Source organism: Loxodonta africana, chromosome 12 (genome assembly GCF_030014295.1).
Source record: "Loxodonta africana isolate mLoxAfr1 chromosome 12, mLoxAfr1.hap2, whole genome shotgun sequence".
Classification (NCBI taxonomy): Eukaryota; Metazoa; Chordata; class Mammalia; order Proboscidea; family Elephantidae; genus Loxodonta; species Loxodonta africana.
In genome coordinates, this window is record NC_087353.1 from 55,258,137 (window position 1) to 55,275,061 (window position 16,925).

A 16,925-nucleotide genomic window follows, 5' to 3' on the forward strand; every position below is an offset into this window, starting at 1 on the left:
CGCCTGCCCCTTCTCCCAGAACCAATCACACTCGGGATCACGGCCCCCCTATCGAGGAGACCAATCACATCCAGGAACACCAAGGCAATTTCCCCCCGAGACCCTCTGAGGCCCCGCCCCTCCCGGAACCACACTCTTCCTGGGGCAAGGGTTTCGCCCGCCTTCTCAGTAGGCCCCGCCCCCCCCCGTGGACCTGTCCTATCCCGTCTTCCCAGTACGCCCCGCCCATCAATGACGGCCCCTCAGAAGGACGGCTGTTGGGCCATTTCCCCGAGGCCCCGCCCCCTGAGGACTGGCTCCAATCCCTCCGCTGGGCTCCGCCCGGGGGCCCCGCCTCTCCCAAACTTCAGGACGCGCCATTGAGCTATGCTGGAGCGCAGGTGTGAAATGCCGAGCGCACCTGGGGCCAGGCCCCGGATTTGGGGTGCCGGTCACGGCCCCACCCTCAGGGCCGCGTCCCTTCGTCCTGTCCTTGGCCTTGAACCCTGGGCCACGGTCCAGTGCAGCCTTTCCGGGCCCCCCATTCCTGAGACACTACGGGAAGAACAGCCCCAGGCCTTTATTATTAGACAAGAGGGGGCAGGCGGGGACGCGCCACGCGTCTTTCAGGGTCCATCCGACGCCGCCGCCTAGAAGTCTCCCGAGGTCTCCCGCTTTTCTTTCTCGCGGTGTTTCTTCTGGGGGCCCTAGGGTGGAGGGGCAGAAGGAGCGTTTGTTATAGGGGTCTGGCTGAGGATACAGCTCCTGGCGGTCATCAGGCTAACCCACGGTGGGCCCTGCGGTCCACTCCGACGGCCCCTACCATCTCTTCCAACACGAGTCAGCGGCCAGGGCTGTACTCCGAAAGCTCCCCCTCCTGTAAATGAGTGCAGGGGGCGTCCTGCCGCACTCATCTGCTCCAGCTTCCTTCCTACCCTGGGATAGGGGAATGTATCGACAAGAGCAGGCAGTCCAGGGACCGGGTTGACTCACCATGAAGGCCCTTTTCTCTTGGGCAGTCTGGAAGCGGCCGTGGCCGAACTTGGAGGTGGTATCAACGAACTTGAGCTGGATGTTCTCCAGGGCCCGACGGCTGTGGTGTACCAGGAGGGACTGGGGACCCGCAGGACAGGGGAGCATTGAGGCCAGCGCCCCCCCGGCCAGCGCCCCCCCACCTGTTGCCCCCTGTCCACATCTTTGCTTCCACAGTTCCCGCTTCCCAGAATTTTCACCCCAGCTCCTGCCAGAACCCCCCTCTTTCTGCCCCCGCCCCCCAGCTGTGAGTCCCTCCTCCTGCTGGCCTCCCCGCCCCACTCTGGCACTCAATCCCCAGCCCACCTTCCTCAGTGTGATGACCCTCTTCTTGGTGCCTGAGATGCAGCCCTTGAGCATGATAAAGTCATTGTTGACCTCCCCGTAGTGGGGGAAGCCACCCTGCGGGGGAGGCTGAGTCAGGGGCCAGGCCTGGGAAAGGGGCTGCCGATTTAGAGGGTGCTGGGAGAACAGCCCAGATGGAAGAAGCCCTGTGCCCAGCATCCAGGGGTGGAGGTGACACCTCCAAGGGCTTGTTTGGTCACCGCTTCTCCATGTCAGAAAGGTGGAGGGGCATGGGGAGCTGCAGGGGTCCCATCCACCCAGGTGGCTGCTCAGTGGTGCCTGCTGCAGAATACTTGGGACAGTGGAGAAGTCCACCAGGCCCCACCTCCTGAGCCCTTGAGGCCGGGTAGCACCCAGCCAGGCACAGGGCCTCCGGGCTGGCCCCCGCCCACACCAGGCCTTTTTGGCCAGCCTGGATGCCCCTCACCAGTGGTGTGATGGACTTGTCAGTCACGTCATAGCTGGTGGATGCATTGTTCCTGACCAGCTTCCCCTCTTCCATGTGTGGCCCCCGGCCAATGCAGTAGATCTGCCAGGAGAAGAGACACATTGGGGCAGGAGGGGACCTGTGGGGCCAGCGGCATGTCCACATCCATCAGCCACTTGTGCTCTGGCTCAGGCACTGGTAGGAGCATCTCAGAGCCTTTGCAGGGGCAGGCAGTGTCTGGGTCATGTGCCCCACCTGCTGGGAGCTGGGAGTATGGCGCAGGCTGCGGACGCACCTTCTTGTTGAGCTCTGTGCGATGGTGGTAGCCCTTCTGGCCAGCCCGGGCAATGGAACAGCCTACGCGAGCAGGGTGCCAGGCACCGATGCAGGCCACCTTGCGCAGCCCTTTGTGGGTCTTCCGCGGCAGCTTCTTGGTATGCCAACGGCTTGTGACCCCTGTAGTGGGAAGGACTGAGTGGCCAGCCTGGCCCTGACCCCCCAGGCAGCCTTCCCTGGAGCTGCCGCTGCCCTTCCCTAGAGCTACCTTTGATGCCACGGCCCTTGGTAACAGCGATGACATCGATGATCTCACTCTGGCTGAACACACTGTGCACCGGCACCTGCTTCTCCAGCCAGGCCTGCGCCCAGGCCACCTTCTCGGCCACTGTGCCACCATTCAGCTGGATCTCCATGATGTGGGCCTTCTTCTGCCGGAAGGGCAGCAGCTTCATCTGTAAGTCAGGGCACGGCCACACCCCTGATCTACAGAGACAGCACAGCCAGCTGGGTCCCAGCAGGTCACATCCCTGTCTACCGATACAGCATAGCCGGCCGGGTCCCAGTGGGTCACACCTCCATCGGCAGACACAGTGTGGTTGGCAGGTCACAGCCCATGTGCAGACATGGCACAGCAGGCTTTCTCGCCTGCACTCATCCAGCTATGTGTCGTGTGCCATGTTAGGTACTGGGGTACGGGTCCCAGCCCTCCTAGGCCACTGTCTAGGCAAGGGACAGTTGGAAACCAAGTAAACTCTCAGAGAGGGCTAAGTAATAGAACATTGAAGGGGACATTATTTCACAGACAGTGGTTAGAGAGGGCCTCCCTGAGGAGGTGACAGCAATAACAAAAAAGAGCCACTGGGTGAAGAAGTTTTTTGATAAGCAAGAATAGCACATGCAAAGGCCCTGTGGCAGGAAAGATCCTGGGGAGTTGGTGGAACAGAAAGGAGACCATGGTGGCTAGGAGTGTGGTACATGATGGGGTTAGAGGTGGGCAGGGGCTGGGCCAGGCAGTTCATATCAGCCAGTGGGAGAAGTTCAGGCTTTTACTGCAAGTGCGGGGTGTGACCTGATTTGATTCATTTTTGTAAATGTCTCTGGCACAGGCTGTGGGGACACACAGATGGAAGCAGGAAACAAGTTAGATCACAGCCTAGTGCTCAACAACAAGTATTTGTGGAGCATCTGCTGCATACCAGGCTCTCGGTGGGTGCTGGGGACACTGCCCCTACAGACTCTGCCCCCATGGAGCTCAAGTCTGGTGAGAAAGATGGACATTAACCCAGGACATAGTTAACTAGGAACTGTAAGGGTGCAAGGAACAGGTGAGGTGGCGGTCAGGGGGACATGGGAGGCTCTAGTTGGGGGGCCTAGGGAAGCCTTCTCTCAAGAGAAGATGCCCAAGGAATGTTCCAGAAGAAGTCAGGAGGGTGTTGGTTACCTGTGCACCCAATCGACCTGGACCTCAGGTACAAACGTTGACTCATACACACACTTGTGCCAACAGAAGGTGGCCAGTCCTGCACACTGGACTTTTGGCCGGAGGCCCAGGCCCTCAGGGCATGACTACTGGCTGACTACTGGGTGGTGGCCAATGGCTGACAGTCCCTCAGAGTGCACTCATAACCAGCATCCCTGGGCTGCAGTGGCCAGTATGGCTGGGCAGCAAAACCTTTGGGCCCATGCCTGGTGCATGGGATATTTTTAGCTTGACATTTTCCAGGGCTCCTGGAAGCCAATGTGAAGGACGGACTGGCCACCCTGACTAACTGGGTGTGGATGGGGCTGGGGCTGACCTGGGTGTGGACGATGACGCGAATGACCTTGCAGTACTTTTTCATGGCGGCAAAGTCTTTCTGGAGCTGCTTTTTGCCATCAGGATCACGCCATCTCTTGCAGGCCTTGGTGAAGGCTTTCTTCTTGCTCTTGTGCCTGAGCCAAGCACAGGAGGGCACTCAGAGGCACCAGCCAAGACAGCTCCCAGGCCTGCCCTGCCCTGCCCCATAACCTGTCCCCTCCCTTCTTTACCACTGCTGGGACCGCCCCTGGGGCCCCTGGGCTGGTTCCCTGTCCATCTTTCACCATAGACTTTCCCTCCCTCAGGCTCCTCCTCTGTAATGTGGACACCCTTCTCACCTCCCAGGGCCTGAGAGTGAGTGGTGGCTGGACAGGAGCTCGGGAACAGTGCTCCAAGCACCTGGAGCCCAGCGCTACCTGCCCACATTGCCATAGCTGCTGATCCCACTTCTAAAATGTAGCATGGTACTATAGCCGGGCACCACGCTGGAGGCTTAGGACTCTGGAAGGTGGGAATGATTATCACCATTGCACAGGTGAAGAAATTGAGGCTCACAGAAGCTAAAGCTCTGGACAAGGGGCAAATAGATAACAGTAGAGACAGCAGGAACAAGGCCAGTGGATATTTACCAAGCAGTTGCTCTGCCAAGTGCCTTGCATACATCACTATCTAACACTCACAGCAGCCCCACGACATGGTTGTGGGGGGGCGCAATGTGAGGCTTCAAGAGGTCAGCCAGCTTGTCCATGGTGACACAACCTGGTCTGACTCCAGGCTTGTCACCTCCTGTAAGGGGTGGGGACTGGACTGATACCAGGGAGAAATAGGCTGTGCCTCTGCCTCCAGGGGGGAGAAGGAGAGGCATCTGCAAGGGTCCCCAAGCCAGTGGGACTCAGTGACAGGGAAGATTTGAGGCCTGAGAATGCCTCTCCCACCCTTTCTGATGACAGAGCTCATCAGTTACCTGTTTCCTTTTTCACTCTGGCTGCCAGAAAAGCTCAGAGCCAACTCTAATATTCCCTCAAATTAGCCCTTTAGTTTACCCTGAGGATTAGAACATTTACTTCCTCTAATTCTTCCCATCTTGATTTCCTTACCAGTCTTCTAGTATCCTGTCTTACTAAAGGCAATGTGCAAACACACACATATGCACACATCCCCACACTCTCCTGCCTTCCACACACTGTTGACACTTCTCCCTTTGCCCCCATCCATCACTCCAGCACAGGGCTGGGGTCTCAGGGAAAGAGGATGGTAGGGCCCGCCCAGCCACTTGGCCCCATCGGCCCTTGCCAGCACCCACCGCAGGGCCCCTCACCAGTCCTTGTAGAAACGGCGTCTGCACTCATCGCTGAGATGCTCCGCGAAGATGGTCTTGAAGCTCCGCAGGCCTCGAGTGGTGGCCACGTAACCCACCACGCCCACCACCACCAGTGGCGGCGTCTCCACAATCGTCACTGCCTCTACCTCCTCCCGTTTAGAAATTTCTGGAAGAGACCCAGGGACAGGGGCATGGAGGGGAACCTTCCGAGGCCCAAGGGGAAGTGGAGATGGAGCGGAGGAGCAGGCCACAGGCCCTCCCACCCTTGGGAGTCCCGTGCTGACCTCCAACACTCACCGTGCCCGCTCCCTGCCACTTCTCTCTCCCTGTTCTACCAGGAGTCCTCAGGTAGGGCCATGCTGGCTGTGACTGGAGCTCTCAGGCAAGGCCTGGCCTGCTCCCAGCCTCAGTTTCCCCACCAAACCACAGAGGATGGGCTCAGAGAGCACAGAGCTAAGAGCCCAGGGCAGTGTTCCCAGGGGTGGGGGCTGGCCTTCTTTAGTGGGGTATGAACAAGCAGCTTTTATTTTAACAGCTTTAAATGTATCTTTGTGGGTTCTAGAAAAAGCTATAACGAGAACAGAACTCACGATTTCGTGGGTATTCTTTGTTAAGCTGATACAAAAAAAAAGACGTATATGTTTAAAAAAGTATATTAGGAGGGATAAGAGACAGAGTAGTGGTTGTCAGGAGGTTGGGGCAGGTGGAAGGTGGCCAATGCACCATGAAGGACCCCTGTGATGGAATGTTCTGAACCATGACTGAGGCGGTGGGCTCACGGATCTACACATGGGACTAAATGCACACCCCACACCCGAGTGCAGGAGGATTGGACAATCTGAATAAGATGCTGCATGGTGCCCATGTGGATACCCATTGAGGGTACTGGGTGAAGGGCACATGGACCTCTTTGTATTATTGCTTATATCCACATGTGGGTCTACAATGACCTCAATACAAAAGGATAATATGTGTGTATATGTATATAGGAAATCCTGGTGGTGCAGTGGTTGAGAGTTCATCTGCTAACCAAAAAGTCAGCAGTTCAAATCCACCAGGTGCTTCTTGGAAACCCTATGGAGCAGTTCTACTTTGTCCTGTAGGGTCACTATGAGTCGGAACCAACTTGACAGCAAGAGTGTGTGTGTGTGTGTGTGTGTGTATATATATTTATATATATATACAAAATATTAACCCAACCCCACCCAGTGCTGTCGAGTCGATTCCGACTCATAGCGACCCTATAAGACAGAGTAGAACTGCCCCACATTAGAATATGTAATATATTAAAGTATATCATGCATTATATGTTTTCTATTACATATTATAAGTTAAATACTTTTATATTAAAATGTGTTGTTACATAAAACATTGCCGTCAAGTTGATTCCTTCTCATAGGGACCCTATAGGATAGAGTAGAGCTGCCCCATAGGGTTTCCAAGGAGCACCTGGTGGACTCAAGCTGCCGACCTTCTGGTTAGCAGCCAATCTCCATAACCCTTGTGCCACCAGGGCTCTTTTCTATCATAAATAAATCATATATATGTTATATATGACATGTTATGTGTTCCACATTTATTAAAATGTATCATGTATTATGTGTTATATATTACATATTTTGTTACATATAAAATATATTATTGTATCACACATGTATTATATATTACATATTATGTTATGTACTTATATATTAAAATATACTGTTAAATCATGTATTAATATATCATGTATTATGTTATATATTACATATTGTGTTATATATTAAAATATATTATTGTATCACACATTATGTATTGTACATTACATATTATGTTACGTATTTATATATTAAAATATATTGTTAAATCATGTATTATATGTTATATATTACATATTATGTTATATATCTAAAGGTTAAAATATTATTTCATACATTACATCTATGTTATATATTACATGTTATGTGTTATATATGTTTATATACTAAAATATAATATTATATCATACATATATAGCACATATATAGCATACATACATACAGTATAGTGCTATATATTACATACAATGTTAAATATTTCTGTATTAAAATACATTAGTATATCATACATTATAAGTGTTATGTATTGCATATTATACATTATATATGTTTTGCATATTTATACATTAAAATATTATATCATACATTGTATATGTAATATATTCCATATCATATGTTATGTATATTCATAAGTTAAAATATTATGTCATGCATTATACACGTTATATATTATGTATTATGTATAACGCACAAGCGCTTGAACCCCGGTTCCTCCACTTACTATCTTGGTGTCCACGCAAGTTTCTTAACTGCTCTGTGCCACGATTTCCTCGCTTGTAAAATGGGGGCAATGACAGAGCTGCCTTGAGAGCTACCCATGGTCAATGGTTGATAAATGTAAAGGTAAGGATCGCTCCTGTGCCTTCTTGATCGTCATTCTCATGAGAGGGCAAGGCCTGGCTCTATCTGGGCTTCAGTTTCCCCTCCTGGACCCTGAGAGTTGAGTTCTGGCTCCTAGCCACTGGGACGTTCCCCAGATGGTTGGGCTGGGGAGGGTGCTCCCTCTCCCCGCTGTGCATCAACCCTAACCCCCCGGTGACGCACTGAGGCCTGGCCGATGCACCTCACGCAGGGTGTGTGTCATGCCCGCCTTGTAGCCCAGGAAAGCCGTGAGATGGACAGGCTGGCTAGGGTCATCCCGTGGCCATGTCTTCACCTTGCCCCGGTGCCGGCTGCTTCTCTTGTGGGGCAGGAAGCCCAGGTGCCCATGCCGAGGGGCAGAGAACTTCCGGTGGGACTGGAGGGCAGAAGTGAAGGGAGGTCAGTGTTGGGATCTCCCGGTGGATGGTCCTAGAGCCCAGACCTGGAAGAGTGGTCTAGAGACTCCAGACTGAGGACTGGGGTGGTCCTCGTTGCCTCCCCCATTCGTTTACAGGACAGGAGACTCGTTGCGTCTTTGGAATGGCACCAGCACCCGGTACACAAGCCCTCCTCACCCATAGGCTTCCTGCTTATGGGCTCGGCCAGCAGGGCCCTGGAGTGGTAGATCCATATGGGCAGGTGGCTGCTGTCGTCTGTTCATCTCCCTGCCCATTCTAGGCCCAGATACCCCAGCACTGGCCTTCTTGCTGCCTCTTCCAATTACCCACCCCTCACAGACCCCAGGACTGTCCCTGCTGGTGGACATCTCTGCCCCAGCCCAGCCCACCCCTGACACCATCGCCCTGGCCCCACTGACCATGGTGGCTGTGCCCGCAGGTCCAGGAAGGGGCCTCCCCACCAGGCGCCAGAGGCCGAGTGGCAGGGCCAGAACACACAGAAGCCAGGTCCCAGATTTAGCTCCTGGCAGGGAGCTGGGTCATCTCGCATGGCAGGCATGGGCTCCAGTGCCAGGGGCAGCCTGGGCCAAGGCGGGGGGGCAGGCATCAGACAGGCAGCCTGGGATGGGAGATTCCTTTCCTTGATGGCCCGGGGACTGGGTCATGCTCAGTCTGTTTTCTGCCCCATGGGACCCTCCCAGGACAGGACCAACTTGGCCAGGTCGAGTGCAATTTACCCTGGTTGAAGGGCTTCTCTATGGCAGCTGCCAAGAGGAGGGTCCGAGTTCAGTTTGCTGACAAGGAGGCAGAGGGTGTTCCTGTCCTGGGGACTGTCGGGCTGGGTTAGACAAACAGCAGAGGTGGAGGTTGTTGGGGAAGGTGGCAGGGGTCTGACTATCTTTGTGACACAGGTTTGATGCTCGAGAACCTGTGATCCAAGAACATTTAGATACTTTCATGAGCTTAAATTTTGAGCTTAAGTTTTGAATGAAAAAGGAATTAAATGATTGAACCCTCTTGTGTCTTGATTCAGAGATTCCGTGGTTACAGAATTCTATAGCTATAGAAAGATGGAGTTTTATAGGCCTAAGAGGTTTCTAAGGGGCTGTGGGTTTTGCATTGCTAGTTGCTGAGATTCTACACTACTCAAATACTAAGGTTCTTTGGGCCTGAAGGTTGTGTTTCTCAGAGTTCCTGACGTGAGGATTTGGCCTTTCCGTGACTCTAAATTCTGTGTGTCCCTGGCCCCAGCCTCTGGATGGGAAGTAGCCAGCACCTCCCAGGATGCCAGCCAGGGCAGTGCCACGTGTGGGATCACTGAGGGGAGCCAGCAGGATCCAGGGCTCTCCATTCCTGGTCAGTGGGGCTGCTCAAGGGCCCCATGGTGCTCAGGGCCACACCGGAACTGTCAAAATTGGGTCATTGTGACTGGTGTCCAGGTAGGAGTCCCCACCTCCTGCTCAGCCCCAGGCAGGAGCTAAGTCAGTCCATGAGGGGGCCCTAGCAGAGACAGAGGAGCCCAGGCTGGGCTGCAGAGGCTGAGCAATCTGGGAAGGCTTCCTGAAGGAATAGGGATTTGGCTATTTATGTTATTTGTTAACTTGCTTGTTTTATGTGCTCTACCAGCATATGTTCCATATATGCGCAGGGTTGTTTCTATCTTGGAGTCCCTGGGTAATGCAAAAGGTTAGCACACACACTTCTAACTGAAATGTTGGATGTTTGAGGCACCTTGGAAGAAATTCCTGGTGCTCTACTTCTGAAAGGTCACAGCCATGAAAATCCTGTGGTGCACAGCTCTACTCTGACACACGCAGGGTCTCCGTGAATTGGGCAGACTCAATGGTAGCTAATAACAACAATATGCCTATCTTGCTCCATGGCACATAGCCAAAACCAAACCAAACCCACTGCTGTTGAGTCAATTCTGACTCATAGCAACCCTGTAGGCCAGGGTATAACTGCCCCATAGTTTCCAAGGAGCGCCTGGTGGGTTCGAACTGCCAACCTTTTGGTTAGCAGCCATAGGGGTTTCCCCTGGCACCTCCTGAACCAAACCAAACCCGTTGCCATCGAGTCAATTCCAACTCATAGCGACCCTATAGGACAGAGTAGAACTGCCCCCATAGGATTTTCAAGGAGCGCCTGGTGGATTCCAACTGCTGACCTTTTAGATAGCAGACACAGCTCTTAACCACTATGCCACCAGGGTTTCCCCCCCTCCACATAGTGGGTACTAAATGAATAGTTTACTTATTCCTTATGTCTGTGCTCATTATCTCTCTCCTCTTAGGAGGTAAGCAGGGCTCTCTGTTTCGTTCACTGCTGTATTCCAAGCCCCCAGAGGAGCGCCCAGCACATAGCAGACGCTCGGTGAAGGGAGACTGAGGCGCGGGTGCAACTGCGCCAAGGCCCCACGCGGGGGCGCCCATGCTCCGAGGCTTGTGCCGAGCCAGGCCGAGCGGGGGTCCAAATCCCGTGGTGCCTCGCGCCGCCGCCCGGCAGTGCGCAGACGCCGCCAGCAGGGCGTCCTTCGCTGCGGGCGAAGTAGGCCGAGGGAGGTATCCCGAGGCCCCGGAGCCGATCCCACTGCCTGCTGCAGCCATGCCGGACAGCTGGGACAAGGACGTGTACCCCGAGCCCCCGCGTCGCACACCAGCGCCATCGCCGCAGACCTCACTGCCCAACCCCATCACCTACCTGACCAAGGCCTTCGACCTCCTCGTGGACCGGCCCGTGACCCTCGTGAGAGGTACGGACCCCGGACCGCGCCGCCCCGCGGACATCCCCGGGCCATGGTCCTTCATATGGACCCCCTCGCCGCATCCCCGGCCTCGCCGCTCAGAACAACCCCTGCCGCCCCCGGGACCCCCACTCCACGCACATCCTAGGGCTCTGTCGCCTTGCATGGGCCCCCCCCACTGCACCCCTAGACATTCCCGCGCCCTGTGGCCTCAGATGGACCCCCCACTGCACCCCACGCCTAGCCTTCCAGAATACCCCCACCGTCCTCTGGACCCCCACTCCAGGAACGACCCCTGGTCATGGTTTCTCACATGGACGACCTCGCTGCACCTTGGGCCTCCCCTCCCAGAACATCCCCCCTGCCCCACCGCTGCCCCTGAGACCTCCTCTCCCCGGACATTCCCGGGCCCTGTCATCTTGCATCGTCCCTCCCACTGCATCTCCGTACATCCTGGGGCCCTGTGGCCTCACATGGAGCCCCCACTGCACCCCAGTCCATGCCTCGCAGAACCACTCCCCCTTCCCCCAACATCCCCGGCCATGGTGCCTCACATGCACCCCCCCCCCCCCCCCGGCCACTGCATCCCGGACCTCGCCCCCCTCAATACCCCACCACTCCCTGGGTCCCAACACCCTGGGCTTTGGGGTCTTGGCACCTTGGTTTCCCTGCTGCACCCAGGGCCCCACCTTCTGGGACCCCCACCCCCACCCCCACCGCACCTCGCATTCGGGGAACCACACCCTCAGTCCTGCCCCTTGGAAGCCCCTCCACCACACCCCTGGCCACCAGCCTCCTCAAGCATCAGGGGCTTGTGGGTGGGAATCATCTGTGTCCTGGGCTTGTTGGCCCTCAGTTTCCCTGGAGCACTGTGTGCAGTAGGCTCCTTTTAACTGGCTGCCCACCCTTAGGGTGGTCGTTTGCCAGCTTCGGACAAGTTTCCCACCCACAAAATGACAGGATGGTCAGTGATGGTCAAGGTCCCCCCAGCCTGAACATGCTGTGACTCGCCCTCTGTGTGTGCCCAGCATGTGAGCTGCCCACATCTCCATGTCTGGTACCCCGGCAGGCTGCTCAGTACTGGTCTGGGTGGCCCTGTTTGGGGTCCAGCTCAGTGGAGCAGCCTGAGAGCACACTCTGATCTCAGTCACAAGTCATCCACTCATTTAATTAGTCAATTCATTTGGTCAACAAATCACATTGGGGGCATTTATCATGCTCTGGTGGCTATTCTGTCATTACCTGCCATCAAGTTGGCCCCCGACTCATGACAGCCTCCATGCACAGCGGAACAAAATGCTGCCTAGTCCTGTGCCATCCCCATGACTAGTTGTGATCTATAGGTTTTCACTGGTTGGTTTTTTCAAGTAGATCACCAGGCCTTTCTTCCTAGTCCGTATTAGTCTGGAAACTCCACTGAAACCTATTCAGCATCATAGCAACACACAAGCCTCCACTGACAGACGGGCAGTGGCTGCTTATGAGGTGCATTGGCCAGAAATCGAACCCAGGTCTTCCACATGGAAGGTGAGAATTGTAACAGTGAACCACCAGTGCCTCATATGGCTCTTCTGTTTGTTGTTGTCAGTGCCACTGAGTTGATTCTGAGGCATGGCAACCCCATGTGTGCAGAGTAGAACTGCTCTGGAGAATTTTCAAAGCTGTGCTATTTTGGAAGCACATCACCAGGCCTGTCTTAAAGGCGCCTCTGGGTGGACATGAACAACAATCTTTTGGCCAGTAATGGAGTGTATAACCATCTGCACCACTCCCGGAGGCTCTGGAATCAGCATAGCAGAGAGCCCAGCTCATGTAGTGATTTGTTAGAAGGCATTTTAAATACCTGGATGCGATCTCCTTAAGTCCAACTTGTTAATGTACCGGTGGGGAAGCTAAGGCACAAAGGTGAGCCATGGCAGAACTGGAGTAGAACACAGGCTGGTGGCCTCTGTGCTGTGCAAGGTGGGGTCTTTAGCAGGGGGTGGGCTACCACCAGAGAACAGGGCCTGCAGAGCAGGGCTCTTGGCTGCTGGCCTGGGTTTGAATCCCTGCTCTGTCACTCCCCAGCCATCTGTAGGCCTCAGTACCCTGTTTGTAGATGGGAAGGACCTGCTGCTGAGAGTGGTTGTGGCAACAGTGAGATGGCATGTGCGGGAGCTGAGGACAAGCCCCGACACACAGTAAACAGTGATGCCACCATGGTCCCCCATTCCTTCCAAGGACTGTTTCCCACCATACCTCTTCTTGGAGTCAAAGTGCCCGTTTCTGTAAAAGTTGGGTGCATTTGGGAAATCTGTCCCCTCCATGGCTGATGTGGAAACTGCAGCCTGTCTGCACTGATGGGGCATCTGACCTGGGTTTCTCTCTGCAGAGTTCATCGAGCGGCAGCATGCCAAGAACAGATACTACTACTACCACCGGCAGTTCCGCCGCGTGCCCGACATCACCGAGTGCAAGGAAAAGGATGTCCTGTGCATGTTTGAGGCAGAAATGCAGTGGCGGAGGGACTAGTATGTGCCAGCACCCAGCCCTGTGCACCTCAGTGGTCTCCAGCTGTGCAACAGCAGTGTGTCCTGCCGGGCTGTGCCCCATAGAGATACATGCCTCCGTTGGGGAGGAGGGCTCTGTGGTCCTGCTTTGACCCTACTTTCCCTGGGTGCAAGGAGCCCTGGTGCTGCAGTGGTTTGGCTGCTGATCGAAAGGTCTGCAGCTCTGCAAAATAAAGATGTGGTAGTCTGCTCCCATAAAGATTAAAAAAAAAACTGTTGCAGTCAAGTCAGTTCCAACTCATGGTGACCCTACAGAACAGACTACAACTGCCCCATAGGGTTTTGAAGGAGCGGCTGGTGGATTCAAACTGCCTACCTTTTGGTTAGCAGCCAAGCTCTTAACCACTGCACCACCAGGGCTCCAGACCAAACCAAATCCACTGCTGTGGAGTCAGTTACAGCTCAACAACACCAAGGTTGTAAAGCAGACTGCCACATCTCTCTCCCTTGGAGCCACTGGTGGTTTTGAACCACCAACCTTTCAGTTAACAGTCAAGGGCAGTTCTACTCTATCCTATAGGGTTGCCATGAGTTGGAACTGACTCGCTGGCAATAGGCTTGGGTTTTTTGACGTTTTTCCCTGGGTGCAAGGCAATAGTTCTTTTAATACTTCCTTGCTTGTCCCCCATTCTTTCAGCAAAGTTGACCAGGAGATTGTCAACATCATCCAGGAGAGGATGAAGGCCTGCCAGCAGAGGGAAAGCGAGAACTACAAACAGAACTGTGCCAAGGAGCTGGAGCAGTTCACCCAGGTGTCCAAGGCCTACCAGGACCGCTGTGAGTGCCTGCCTCCTCTCCCCAGGGCCCCCCAGGAGGGACCTGCTTCCCCACACCCCCACCCTTCACACAGCTGTCAAGAGTGGGTCTTAACTCTGCAGAACCACCTGGAAAGGTTTTTGAACATATCACTGCCAATGGCTGACGCTTAGCCCGATGAAGAGTAGCCTAGAGACGGGTCTTGGGCCTAAGTGATTATCCGAGAACCCCCTGCCTCAAGCCATCCTGCAGCCCCTGCACTTTCCTGCTTTGTACAGTTGAGACCTCTGCTCCCTGGTGTTTCAGAGAACTCAATAACCTTATGGCAAAAGTGGTTTATGACTTCCTATTTCTTTTCCTAGATCATGACCTGGGGGCCCACTATTCTGCCAGGAAATGCCTGGCCAAGCAGAAGCAGAGAATGCTAGCTGAGAAGAAAGTTGCAAAAGAGGGAGCTGCTATCTGAAACCCCTCCCATGACTGTCAGTTACAGTCTTGAAATAAAGTGATGAACCTGCCTAGGTTTCTCCTGTTGTCTCCAACCCCAAACCCAGCTGATTTACACTGAACCTAGTAAGAATTAATTGCCTCACAAGCTTTTTTCAGGTGTAATCTTTATGGAAGACAAGCAGGTCTTTCTTCCATGGTGGGTTGGAATGCCACCCTTCAGTAACTGAGCTCAAGCAAGTCTGCTCCACCCAGGACAACCACCTGCCTTTTACTCCAATTCTGATTTTGCTGGCCTCACTCCCCCATAGATGCAACCACACCACTAAATTCATGAGAAAAAAAACAAACGGCTTAAACAGGCTTAATTCACTTTATTTTTCTTGTATAAAAATCACTATGAAGTGGCCACAGCTGGAGCTTGGGTTCTCTGCACGGAGACTCTGGTGTGAGTCTTTACCAGGTGATCAGTAAATTCCTGAAAAGACAAACAAGAGTTTAACCACAGCTGGACACACTGCTACCCACCCTCTGTGCTTGTTCACAAGATGGGATGCTAATGCTAAGGACAGCTCAGCCCCACTCAAGCAACAGGTGGTACCTGGTAGGGAGACTTGGTGAACACAGTCTCCTTCCAGAGATCAGGGGTGAGATAGCTGTAGGTCTTGGAGATAGCATCAAAAGTGGCCTTAGCTACAGAACAGGAAAACATCAAAGAAATGAAACCTTTCTTGAGACGACCCCCACCCCAGACAAAGGTCCTGAGAACAGAAGGGCCACAGTGGTCCCCATGTGTATGCCACCTACCAAAGTTGCCCAGGGTGGCAGTGCAGCCTCTGGCCGAGGTGTAGCAGTCATCGATACCAGCCATCATCAACAGTTTCTTGGGCACAGGGGCTGAGACTATGCCAGTGCCCCTGGGTGCAGGGATGAGGCGCACCAGCACAGAACCACAGCGGCCAGTCACCTAGAAGGGTACAGGGGTCAGGGGCCCAGAAAGTCCCGCACTCCATCCCAGATCCCCTTGATCTCAACTCCCAGCCTCCTACCTTGCAGGGAACAGTATGGGGCTTGCCGATCTTGTTTCCCCAGTAGCCTCGCCGCACAGGGACAATGGAGAGCTTGGCCAGAATGATGGCCCCACGGATGGCGGTGGCCACTTCCTTGGAACACTTCACACCTAGGCCAACATGGCCATTGTAGTCCCCAATGGCAACAAATGCCTGCAAAGAAACTAAGGTGGGTGGCGGCCAGTGCCCAAGGTGCCCAACGTCAGTACCCACTGCCCAGGGCCTGTCACACCCCTCAAGGAAAAAGTTGCCACGAGAAGGCCTATCTGAGGTACCGAGGACATCCTTAATTTTTCCCTGTCATGGATGTCACGCATATTCATGCAAGTATGACTACGCAAAGCTAGAAGTCTTACAGAGCCCCCAGGCATAAAAGGCCCTGCAGGTACCAAAATACCTTGAATCTGGTCCGCTGGCCAGCACGCGTCTGCTTCTGCACAGGCATGATTTTCAAAACCTCATCCTTTAGAGCCATGCCCAAGAAGAAGTCAATGATCTCAGACTCCTGTAAGAAGCAGAAAACTTCTAAAGAAATATTTAGCGAAAGCATTACACCGTACCTTCAACTAAATCTGAATTCCTGCTAAGAACATGCGTTTCTAAAAGTTTCCTAAAGTTACACGTAAAAATCACTTGGGGGGATGTTATGAAAACATAGGTTGTTTTAGTTTATCCAGGGTGGAAATACGAGTTCTCAGGATTCACACTGGAGTGAACCAGTTTAAACTCGCTGACGGAACAAACCCAAATTTTAGAGACAGCCAAAATTGTGTTCCAGCTGTCCAACCTTTTAATCCTCCCGTTCAGCCCTCAAAAATGGCAGAAGAGCACCAGCACTCACACGCTTCAAAAGACGTTCCCCTCAGAAATGTGAACCTAAGGCCTGCCATTCCAGCCCAAGCGAGACCACCCCCGTCAAGTCCTGCATGTGCCCAGCGCCCCCTCGATACCTTGATGGGCAGGGAGAAGAGATAGATCTCCTCCAGGGACTTAATCTTCATATCCTTGACCAGGCGGCCCAGCTTGGTAACGGGAAGCCACTGAAAGAATAGGCGGGGGTGAAGGGGGTCCCCGCTGGCCGGCACCGCCCTCGGGCCCGCCCCACGCGCGCGGCCCGGGACCTACTTCTTTATCTTCGGCTTTGCCTCCGCGAGCTCCGCGACCCCGGCCTCGGCCTCGGCCCCGGCCGCGACCCCGGCCTCGCAGGCCACTGCCAAAGCCTCCGCGGAAACCGCCACGGGTTCCCATCCCCGGGCCCCCGGGGCCTGCAGGCCCTCCCGCTGCACCGGCGTCATCCGCCATTTGCTGAAGAAAGCGACAACCAACCAGTGAGCTAAGCCTTG

At 54.1% G+C, this 16,925-nt stretch overlaps 3 protein-coding genes and 1 non-coding gene across 4 annotated transcripts; 1 reads left to right on the plus strand and 3 right to left on the minus strand.

Moving 5' to 3' along the window:
- Positions 1-327: 327 nt before the first annotated feature.
- On the minus strand, positions 328-10,467 carry RPL3L (ribosomal protein L3 like). Its single transcript, XM_064295366.1, has 10 exons — positions 8,437-10,467; positions 7,803-7,995; positions 5,179-5,347; positions 3,859-3,994; positions 2,328-2,514; positions 2,079-2,239; positions 1,784-1,885; positions 1,318-1,413; positions 973-1,092; positions 328-686 (listed from the first exon to the last, which is right to left on the minus strand). The coding sequence occupies exons 1-10, from the start codon at positions 8,437-8,439 to the stop codon at positions 630-632; spliced, it is 1,224 nt and encodes a 407-aa protein (XP_064151436.1). The 5' UTR covers positions 8,440-10,467; the 3' UTR covers positions 328-629.
- A 54-nt stretch (positions 10,468-10,521) lies between these two features.
- On the plus strand, positions 10,522-14,583 carry NDUFB10 (NADH:ubiquinone oxidoreductase subunit B10). Its single transcript, XM_003417680.4, has 4 exons — positions 10,522-10,769; positions 13,132-13,270; positions 13,947-14,086; positions 14,428-14,583. The coding sequence occupies exons 1-4, from the start codon at positions 10,622-10,624 to the stop codon at positions 14,529-14,531; spliced, it is 531 nt and encodes a 176-aa protein (XP_003417728.1). The 5' UTR covers positions 10,522-10,621; the 3' UTR covers positions 14,532-14,583.
- Positions 14,584-14,866: 283 nt separating this feature from the next.
- On the minus strand, positions 14,867-16,899 carry RPS2 (ribosomal protein S2). Its single transcript, XM_003417775.3, has 7 exons — positions 16,708-16,899; positions 16,533-16,622; positions 15,980-16,087; positions 15,562-15,735; positions 15,320-15,479; positions 15,114-15,205; positions 14,867-14,990 (listed from the first exon to the last, which is right to left on the minus strand). The coding sequence occupies exons 1-7, from the start codon at positions 16,882-16,884 to the stop codon at positions 14,910-14,912; spliced, it is 882 nt and encodes a 293-aa protein (XP_003417823.1). The 5' UTR covers positions 16,885-16,899; the 3' UTR covers positions 14,867-14,909.
- On the minus strand, positions 15,804-15,935 carry LOC111752722 (small nucleolar RNA SNORA64/SNORA10 family). The gene has a single exon (XR_002787620.1). It is a non-coding gene; the product is annotated as a small nucleolar RNA SNORA64/SNORA10 family (small nucleolar RNA).
- Positions 16,900-16,925: the final 26 nt, after the last annotated feature.

Excerpts from the sequence above, each read along its gene's own strand:
- RPL3L (XM_064295366.1), bottom strand. Across the intron at positions 5,348-7,802 it reads GGTGCATCGGCCAGGCCTCA|AAATTTCTAAACGGGAGGAG; the intron begins GTGCGTCACCGG and ends GGTCTCTTCCAG. Across the intron at positions 1,414-1,783 it reads ACAAGTCCATCACACCACTG|GGTGGCTTCCCCCACTACGG; the intron begins GTGAGGGGCATC and ends CCTCCCCCGCAG.
- NDUFB10 (XM_003417680.4), top strand. The coding sequence starts at position 10,622 with ATGCCGGACAGCTGGGACAAGGACGTGTACCCCGAGCCCCCGCGTCGC. Across the intron at positions 10,770-13,131 it reads GCCCGTGACCCTCGTGAGAG|AGTTCATCGAGCGGCAGCAT; the intron begins GTACGGACCCCG and ends TTCTCTCTGCAG. Across the intron at positions 14,087-14,427 it reads CAAGGCCTACCAGGACCGCT|ATCATGACCTGGGGGCCCAC; the intron begins GTGAGTGCCTGC and ends TTCTTTTCCTAG.
- RPS2 (XM_003417775.3), bottom strand. The coding sequence starts at position 16,884 with ATGGCGGATGACGCCGGTGCAGCGGGAGGGCCTGCAGGCCCCGGGGGC. Across the intron at positions 16,623-16,707 it reads GCAAAGCCGAAGATAAAGAA|TGGCTTCCCGTTACCAAGCT; the intron begins GTAGGTCCCGGG and ends CTATTCTTTCAG. Across the intron at positions 16,088-16,532 it reads TCTTCTCCCTGCCCATCAAG|GAGTCTGAGATCATTGACTT; the intron begins GTATCGAGGGGG and ends TGCTTCTTACAG.